The sequence below is a fragment of the Pagrus major genome, chromosome 16, assembly GCF_040436345.1.
Source record: "Pagrus major chromosome 16, Pma_NU_1.0".
In the NCBI taxonomy this organism is placed as follows: Eukaryota; Metazoa; Chordata; class Actinopteri; order Spariformes; family Sparidae; genus Pagrus; species Pagrus major.
The window spans coordinates 4,891,312-4,901,118 of record NC_133230.1 but is presented as its reverse complement, the minus strand read 5'-3'; the positions used below and the strand labels follow the sequence as shown (position 1 = coordinate 4,901,118).

The following is a 9,807-nucleotide window of genomic DNA, read 5'->3' as shown; positions in this document are numbered from 1 at the left end:
AAAGTCTGTTGGACTCCAAAATGGACCTGAAAGAGCTTGTTGTGAACACGTTGGCCCAGCAGAAGACAACCGCTCTTCTGATCGGTGGAGCCGGCGTTGCTTTTCTGGGATTGGGTCTCGGATATAAATATCTGCGAAAGCCAGAAAAGCTTATTCGTGTAGGCGTCGTGTCGCAGCTCCTCATTCACCCTCTCAAGTCTGGCAAAGCGACGTCTGTGGCGCTCGCAGAGTGCCAGAAGTTCGGCTTGAAGTTTGGAGAGCTGCAGGATCGGTGAGTGTTTACAGCTGAAGATTCATGTTTGTCACAGTCAGAGACTCACTGAGCTGTTCAGATAAAAACACATCATGGTCACACAAACATATTCACCAACTCTTACTTGATTTTTTTCTTCCCAGTGTGTCCAGTACATCTTTTTACGCACATTTGTTTACGTAACACTTCCATGACAGCTGGAGTAACTTTCAAAACACACGCGCAACAATAAAATATGATGCATTATTATAGATTCTTGAAATGGTTTGATCTGAAAGGAAGTCTGATCTGGAAAAATGCATGAAAATCCACGTGGGTGTCAGAAATCAGAAATACAACATAAATAAAAATATGTGCATCAAACTATGAGATATGATACGACAGCTTCATAGTGCTCAGTTATGCGTATTGTTCCTTTTACTCACTGTAAGTAGAAACTGTCTTATTAAACTCACTTTGCTGTGGTTTGATTCATATTTTGAACCAGGTCACACATATACACATTTTCACCTCCTGTCACACAGCATCCTAATTGGCCATTTTCATTTTCAGAGGGTTTTCCGGTGTCTCTTAAATGTAAAATATAAGGAATGATAACAAAAATGGCATGTCAACATTAAGACACACCTGAGGTCCAAAGTACAAGACACTCATGTCGTCATTTTTATTTAAAATGTTCTAGTTTTTTAGATTGTAAAGCCGATGGTAAGGCGATGTAACTGTTATATAAATAAAACTGACTGGACTTAACATGTAGTGTCTCATAATTTTGATCTCTTATGTATCTTTTAACATCCATATCTATTTTGTCTTTTTCCAAAAAATGAACAAAAAGACTTTCTAGACTTTTATTTGTGCCATTTTGTGCCCTTGAGTTTAATTCACTCAGGGACACAAAATGGCACAAAAAGAAACAACTTGCCTTTGCTTTACTTAGATTTTCAACCTTGCCGGCTTTTCTGAGGGAATTACCCACATTTCGTTTAAGATAAGATTCAATAAAAAAAAAGCAGGACTTCATGAAAATCTGGGATTTCTCTGCTGCTGTATCAGTGACAACATATGATGTCATCAATCTGGTGTTGTTTACTTTCCTGCGTTCAGAGTGCAGGTTTGTTGTCTGGATGTTGGCATTAATCCAGGGATGCCAAATGTTGCAAATGAGGACAATCCACAGTTCTGTTTGTTTTGATTGCAGTCACTGGCTGGTGGTCACAGATGAGGGTCGGATGGTGACGGGCAGGCAGCAGCCTCGTCTGGTGTTGGTGTCTCTGACCTGCGAGGGAGGTCATGTTTGCCTGAACGGACCAAACATGGAGGAGCTGCGATTCCCCTTCAAGCAGACCAACAACCCGGTCACCAACTGCAGGTTTCACATCGGGATTTCATTTTGGCACCTTCTATCTTCTCTGACTTTGATCATTTTTTCACCTTTATTTGACAGTGTAGAGAGACGTGAAATATGAGGAAAGAGAGGGGTATGCTGGGAATTTTTTTTTTCCAGTACCCACTCCTCTGCAGCTGGTCAAAGGAAAAGTTCACCGAAAAATGAAAATTCAGTGTTTATCGACTCACAACCCTGAAGATGGAAGGTCAGGTGAAGTTTCGTAGTCCACAAAACATTTCTGGAGCTTCAGAGCAAAACAGCGTCGCGGCATAAACAACTAAAGTAGATGGGAACAACCAAATAAAATCACAAAACAGCTTGTTAGGCGTAATGCTAGATGTCATTTACACACTTGTTGTGCGGTTAAGCACCTGCATCCGCTTCAGGAGGGATGAATGCCAACTTTTTTTGGATCATGGGGCTTTCCAGAAACTTGGACTTCCCCGATGAGCTGCCTAATGCTGCAACTCTGTTTTTTTTCTGTGCAGCTCCAGAAATGTTTTGTTGACAGCGAAACTTCATCTGACTTTTTTTGGGTGAATATATGTTCATGACTGTCATTAATAACATTTAAAAATATTAAAAAGATACAGACAACTAGAGGTTGCTATGCCAGCAATTATTATTTTTATATTACTATTTCTGACAGTTCATGTCTTCTTCTTTTGTTCTATTAACAGTCAAAAAAAACCCAAATATTCAGTTTACAATCATATAAAACACAGAAAAAGCAGCAAATCCACACATCTGAGAGGCTGGAATGAGTGAACTACTTGGCACAAAATTAAAAAACTATTTATTGGCAAGATATTGTAGTCTAGATATTGTTGATGATTCAAATGATCTCATTTTAGAGCAAGTTTAAACAGTTAATTTGTCTTATTCCGTATTAACTTTTGTTCCAGCTCTGATTGCAGACTTGTATGAATGTTTCCTGTTATTTTTTTGGCTGCAGAGTGTTTGGTGACGACATTCAGGGACGGGACTGCGGCGACGACGCGTCTTGCTGGCTCACAAATTATCTGGGGACAGAGCAAATCTTTCGCTTGGTGCACTATGAACCTCAGATGAAAGCTAGATTGCCGGTGACAATTGAGCCTCTTTTCCCACGGTCTGAGGTAAACAGGCTTATTTTCTATTCCCAGATTTTAAGGCTCCAACTGCCTCGACTTCAGACAGCTATTATTCTTCTGATAATTGCATTCTCCTTTACATCTAGCAAGTTGCCTACCCAGATGTAGGACCTGTGATGCTGCTGTCGGAGTCCTCCGTAAAAGATCTCAGCAGCAAGTTAGAGAAGGATGTCACAGTGGAGCGTTTCCGCCCGAACATCGTCATAAGTGACTGCAAAGCCTTCGAGGAGGTGTGTTGTTTAGCTTTTTTTCAGCAAGAAACACGTCTACAAATATTTCTGATTTCTTTTCTGTAAGAACACACAGACGATGAAATATATACCAGAAAGTCATGTAACGATTAGATCAGAACCACAAAAGTGATTAAAGAATAACAGATCCAGTATTTCTCCACACTGCAGCCCGTGAGGTTTTGTTTTCTTCTCCCTCCTGTTTGGAGAAAATGATCATTTGGTCCTTTACTTCTGACTAATACTTTGCCCTTTTCAGTGTGAGCAGCGTGGACTAATTTTATCTCCCAACTCAAAAAACCAACTGCTTTGCTTTGCTTTTTTTCAGGATTCATGGGAAGAGCTCCAGATTGGCAGCGTGAGACTGCAACGTGTAATGTCATGTGGACGGTAACACAGTTGATGCTTCAACACAGATTTTAATCAGAGACAGAATCAATTCATTTATCAAGAAACAATAAATCCAACGCTGCGTCGCAGTCACCGCTGTGGTCTGTGGTTTGGTGCCCCTGGACACAAATTAAATTCACCAATGATTATCATATGAAGTGCATGAGTTTGTCTTTCTAACTGTAGAGACTGATGCACGTATCTGTACCTGTTGTTTCCAGATGCATTTTCACTACAGTTGACCCTGAAACTGGTATCATCTCCAGAAAAGAGCCTCTGGAAACACTGAAAAGGTAAAGTGTTAACTCGATATTATGTAGGGCAGCTTCTTGTTTTACATTTTGGTGATAATTTTGTGGTAGAAAGTTTTCCACTACTACTGCTACTCTTTTTATTTGATCAGGCAGGTTGTTTGAAACATTTACTAGCTGTAGTTAAAAAGTAACTGTCTATAACTATGTCCGGTCGCTGCAACCTTAAGAAGAAGAAGACGTTTTGTATTATTTCTGATGTATCTAGACTGGTTATTGTACTGTTTTTGGTGTGCTTTCTAAAGAGTTTTTTTACTCTTGGTCAGTCAATTTTCCTTTCCCTGGAGGAAGTCTAATTTTAAGAACTGAAAAATATTTACATGAATCTTCTACATAAACTCATAGTGGGCTCTTTTCCTGTCTGATTGCTGATTCTTTCACAGTTATCGTCTGTGTGATCCATCCGAGAAGCACATCTACAAAGCGGATCCGCTGTTTGGACAGCTGCACATTGTGAAGAAGATGGGCATCCTGCAGGTCGGCGACGTGGTGTACCAGATCAGCCGTTGATCGAAGGAGTCAGAGTGCCTCTCTGAAACATGCCAACGAGTATCAAGTCGGGGAAAAGAAATCTTTGTTATCAGCGCTATCACTGCAAAATCACTGCAACAGTTCACACTAAAGAAAGCACTTTAATAAATGTAGTATACACAAATGATGAAGAACACTAAAATTGCAACTTAAAAATCACTATTTGTGAAATGGGACTGTGATTCAGAGACTGATCCACTGATGCAGAGTAACAATGAACAATTTTTATAGTGAATTGTGTTCTGCGTCCACGTTATGCAACACTAATGGTGCCTGTATTAAGCTAACATCACATTGAGCTCACTGGTAATTAAAACCTGTAAGTACACGCTGCTATTAAAGAGAGAAATTAAACTGCCTGAAGTCTGTGCAGTTTACTTTACACATGTAATTATTTCCTGGAATAAATGAGGCTGGAAATAATGCTGAGCAACAACAACCTCTGGTATGAAACAATGGAAGAGCATTTGAGGTGTTATCTGTCTGACTGCTGGAAAATCTGAATACATTTTCACATCTTCGTATTTTATTTGTAGTTTTAAAAGCACACGCACAAAATGACAGCAACTGATGTAAATACAATTTAAAACGTTTGCATTAAGGCTGGAAAATACACAATCATTTATATTTTTTAATCCTAAATGATCATCCATAAATATCAGCCAACAATGAAATATTTGAATTCAATTCAATTCAAACAGAATATCAACAACATAAAATCATATAAAGTGCAATAGTCAGTATTTTCAGTGACTGTCACAGTCAAAGTGCTCTGTGCTTCATGTGCTGTGTGCTGTGTGCATTCAGTCAGATGAGGGGCAGTGATGTTGGGACAGGGAGGGGTCAGAGTTCAGGAGCTGGACTGCTGTGGGGACAAAGGTGGCCCTCCTCCTTTGTGTTCTGCAGTGTGGACAGCGCAGCCTGCGGCCTGATGGGAGCCACTCAAACACTGAGTGCAGAGTGTGTGAGGGGTCATGTAGGAAACTTACAGAGTTTCACCAGCAGAGGGCCGGTGGGTCAGCCACGCGTGAACAAGACAAACACATCTGATGGAAACAAAGAGCAAACCTGTGACCTACCTGTTAATGGGCCACTTGTGCCTCCCTGTCAGTATTATACGCCAGTAAACCACCCAGTTTTAGTTGCACGCTATGGCCAGTAGGGAGTGATGTCCCTTTACCTAACCACCACAAGAGCCTGAAGAAGGGAGGAAGATCACCTCTTTGCTACTCACATTGCAGCAGTGACCATTGCTTGAATTGATAACAAGATTACAACACACAAAAAAAGAAGTATGCATTCCTGACCGTGTTGTTTGATTTACAAAAAGAATAAAAAAAACTGAAAAAGTAAATGACTGGTTCCTCTATGTGATACAATGTAGATATGCAGGCGCTCCAAATATAACAATATGTAAGAAACAAGGCATTTTTAAGTCTTTATCATAGTGGTGGCTAAATGCCAAACATGTTTCAACCACATGCTTGGAGACCTGATGAAGACCACAAGTGGTTGAAACATGCTGGCTCTTGTTATGACTGGAGTTTAATGATTTGGCCACTATAATTTGGCTACACTGTAATTTTTCTCACATTTTGAGTGCCTGGATTGTCTCTACTCTGCTTCTACTTATGCATGATGACATTTGTCTTCTGTGATTCCAACATTTCTTTAATATACATCTTTGAAGATTGTGTGAATCATGATTATAAAACCAGTTTAGACCATAATCCCTTATACAGTTACTGGTTCTTACTCCTAAATCAAAACAGTTCCAAACAGACATTTGGTTTTTGCGGTCGGTCACATATCATCGTTTCTACGCTGAGCACAAGTTGTAGAGAGGTGCTATATTTCTCACTGAGCTGTCAGAGGGCTTCGGCTGTGCTGATGTTAAAGCAAGAGCGCTCCAGAGTCCCTTTTAAAAATGCATTTGTTTTTATATCTTAGACGAGTGGTAGATAGAATAATATAAATGCTCTCTTCAATTGTTTTTTTTACTACACAACAAACCTAAGAGTCTACAGCAATGCTATCAGCATGAACGTTTGCCCTGTTCACCGTTAATTGCATTTATTTGTTTTGTTTTTTGCTAACAAAAAGTCTTTTGGATTCATCATCTGGGGACCATGAATGTCTGTACAAAATTACGCCGATCCATTTAGTAGATGTTGAGATATTCTACTGGATTAGAGATAACTTGACATGAAGATGACTGTAGAGTGATTTTCAGGTGACGTGACATAGTGTGATGTGAAAGCAGTTATATCTCAGTTCAGAGCACTTACTTTTAGCAAGAGACCATCTATGTTCTTGGCTAAATGTATCTAACATTCAATTTCAGTCACTTATTTATGTATTGGACAACTTCTCGCAAATGGCAAAACACTGATATGGAGTTATAATTGTTGCAAAACTATTTGCAAATGCGTATCTCAATCTGTGTGTGTGTAGTCAGATCTGTGTGTGCGTGCTTTATCATTTGTGTGCGTGTAATCAGATCTGTGTGTGCGTGTTCAGATCTGTGTGTGCGTGTTGGGGTAACGTGCGTGTTGGGGTAACGATCATCTGTTACCCCAACAATGACACGCTTAACATCACTGGGTGCTACGTGCCAACTGGGTGTGTAGGCTGTACTGCTACTGCAGCCAGGCAGCGTGAGCCTGTGAGCCTGAGCTCAGGGCAAAGGAAAAGTGAAGTTACACACGAATCTTTTCTACACATTTTCAGATCTGCCACGGCAGAACTGTAGCAAAAGTCACGAGTAAAAAGACAGCCAGTCGAGAGCTCCTGGCTGAGTTGTAACTGATGACTGACATTTACAGATCTATGTACGCATTTACAGACTACAGAATACAGACATGCGGATTTTTTTACACACACACAGATCTGAACACGCACACACAGATCTGAACACGCACACACAGATCTGAATACGCACACACAGATCTGACTACACACACACAGATTGAGATACGCATTTGCAAATAGTTTTGCAACAATTATAACTCCATAGGAAACCATCATGTTGTGTTGCCTCACACGCCTATTCCGTTGAAAAGTGCGGTCGGTGGTTCCTGCACTTCAAAAGGTCGCCCCTCCAGCTAAACAGCCATTTAACAACAAACAGAGCAAATAGGAGTCATTGCACAACAGGAATCTCTTAATGGCTCTTCGGCCTCTTTCCCATCACAAAATGAGCACTTCTGAGGAAACCAAAAAACTTTTTTGGGTGTAGAGTCAACGGTTCAGAGAGCCGAGCTGTGTTTTCTAAATTATTGACTTTACGCACAAACACACAGTCATGTACTGTAGGTCTGTAATTTGTATGAGTGTTTGGTTCAATGAGCTTCAACGTATACTACACCATATAGAAGATACATAGTAGTTCTACCTTAAGTCCTTATATATTTTTAGACCTACACATTTTAAACCCACAATCACTTTTAATGACTCCTGTGCTTCCTTTTCTAATCAGTATAATTTACATGTAGTACTGTGGTGCAAGCTGTGAGGGGATATGAGTACTTTAGGCCCTGTAATATGGCAGGACCCCTAAAGTTTCCACACTAGCATCGCTTCAGTTGTCCAGAGGAAAAAAAAAATGAAACAGGGCTTGACTGAAATTATCTAACACATAGTTGTCTCAGTGAAACAAGCAGGAATAAAAGAAATGACTGTGAAGGAGAGCTGAAAACAACACATGAGGATTTGTCAAGGGAACATGTATTTTTCATGTTGTGTGACGGTACGTTTATATCATGTCATATCATTTCCGTGCCGTGGTGTGGTATGTTTGAAGCCATGTCATGGTATAGTTTTGAATGCTGAGTTATATCAAGTCATGTCATAGTATGTATAGTATGCTGACGTCATGTAATGTTTACATCATGCCATATTATGTCATGTTGTTGCGTGGTATATTAATGTCACTTTGTCATGTAATGTTATGGTATGATACAGTATTGTAAAGTGAGGTTATGTAATTTATTTTAAAGTCATACTATGTTTATGTCATACCATCTTCTGTCATGTTGTGTCATGTTTTGGTATTGTTTGGCAAGTTTATGTCATGCCATTGTGTATAACACTCACTTCGTAATGGCATGTTATTGTATGGTGTGCAGTGGTAAGTAAGGTATGGTAAACTATGCTTATGTAATGTAATCTTAAAGAATATTTCAGTATATGTTTTAGTTATGTCATGTTACGGTAGATGGTATGACTTCAGTTGTTGGTCATGTAATGTCATCTTATGTCAGGTGTTATGAAGCAGGCAGGGTTGTAGTTGACTGGAGGGGGTACAGTTTATCCTCGGGTAACCCTTCATTCATCAGAATTTTAAAAAAAGCTGTTAAAAACTCAATTCGCCGTTTTTCCAGAAATAATAAAAAGAAACATGGTGTATGTCTCCGGACTGGCAGCAGAGAAGACGCTAAATTATGAGATTCATGTAACTGCGCGCTGCAGTCGTTATGGCTTTACATTTACAGGCCTCATTATGCAGGCCACACTCACAGCGGTTTCACTTATGATCAGTGGTGTGGAGTTAAATTACAGAGAGCTTCTGAAACACACACACACACACAGAGAGAGACACTTTCTAATGTTTATTTTTAACACTTGCATGTGTTGTAAAATTAGAGAGAAATTAAACAACAGTGGGCTTTTGGTACGTTAGAAGGTCGTTGTTTTTTTCCTTTTTATGTTTGCTGCTTATTTCTACTTCAAACCCATTTTGATGTGTGTTAAATACAGACAGGGTGGTGATTAAGTTGGACCAATGAATTTGACCGACAGTCCAAAATAAAAATGTAAAAGAAACAGTTTCATTACATGCATAATGTGTGGTTTGTACTTCATGCAGAAAGATAAGATTGACAGGCCTACCAGTCTACATGTCAAGCTAACTGAAAACAGGGGAGACAGCTGGGCTAGCTGTTTCCTAAGCTAAGCTAATCGGCTGCTGAGGGTAGCTTCACATATACCTTACACCATACAAGAGTGAAAGTAGTATTGACCTCCTCGTCAAACTCTTGGCAAGAAAGCGAATAAGCAACTATTTCTTGAAAAAAGTGCCAATCAGCACTGATTTGTTTTGCATACAAAAATATACAAAATATAAAAACTAAAGTTTTAAAGTGCTTTTGCATTTTTCGCTCGCTTCCTTTTTACCTGGAGTTTGTTTTGCATTGTTCTGTTTGTTTTCACATTCAAGTTCGTCACAGTTTTATTCACGAAGGCGTGATATTCTTCTGCAGATTCTTTCACCTTTATGCTGTTTTTGTTCGGCACGCTTTGCTTCTGTGCACCTTTCCTTTGGGCAGTCTTCTTTTTCAGGGTTTTTTGTGGATCTTTCAGGCTGTTTGGGGTTTGTAGAGCTATACTTTTTAAATCAGCTGTGGCAGTTTCGTTGGTCTTCGGCTTTACTCTGTCTCTTACGGGTTTCACCCCAGTGGTCTTTTTTGACTGCGCCTTGGATTTCTGTTTCTTTTTTTGTGGGTTGGCTTCCTGCTTGTTCAGCTTTTTCTTTTTCCTCCATGGTTTCAACTTATTTTCCTTCCCTCCTTTC

General features: G+C 39.7%; 1 protein-coding gene across 1 annotated transcript; it reads left to right on the top strand.

Moving 5' to 3' along the window:
- On the top strand, positions 1-4,589 carry marc1 (mitochondrial amidoxime reducing component 1). The gene is made up of 7 exons (XM_073483177.1): positions 1-271; positions 1,452-1,622; positions 2,596-2,758; positions 2,860-3,003; positions 3,332-3,393; positions 3,615-3,686; positions 4,088-4,589. The coding sequence occupies exons 1-7, from the start codon at positions 21-23 to the stop codon at positions 4,212-4,214; spliced, it is 990 nt and encodes a 329-aa protein (XP_073339278.1). The 5' UTR covers positions 1-20; the 3' UTR covers positions 4,215-4,589.
- The last annotated feature ends 5,218 nt before the right edge of the window (positions 4,590-9,807 follow it).

Coding starts and splice junctions, on each gene's coding strand:
- marc1 (XM_073483177.1), top strand. CDS start 21: ATGGACCTGAAAGAGCTTGTTGTGAACACGTTGGCCCAGCAGAAGACA. Junction 272..1,451: donor TTTGGAGAGCTGCAGGATCG/GTGAGTGTTTAC, acceptor TTTTGATTGCAG/TCACTGGCTGGTGGTCACAG. Junction 3,687..4,087: donor CCTCTGGAAACACTGAAAAG/GTAAAGTGTTAA, acceptor ATTCTTTCACAG/TTATCGTCTGTGTGATCCAT.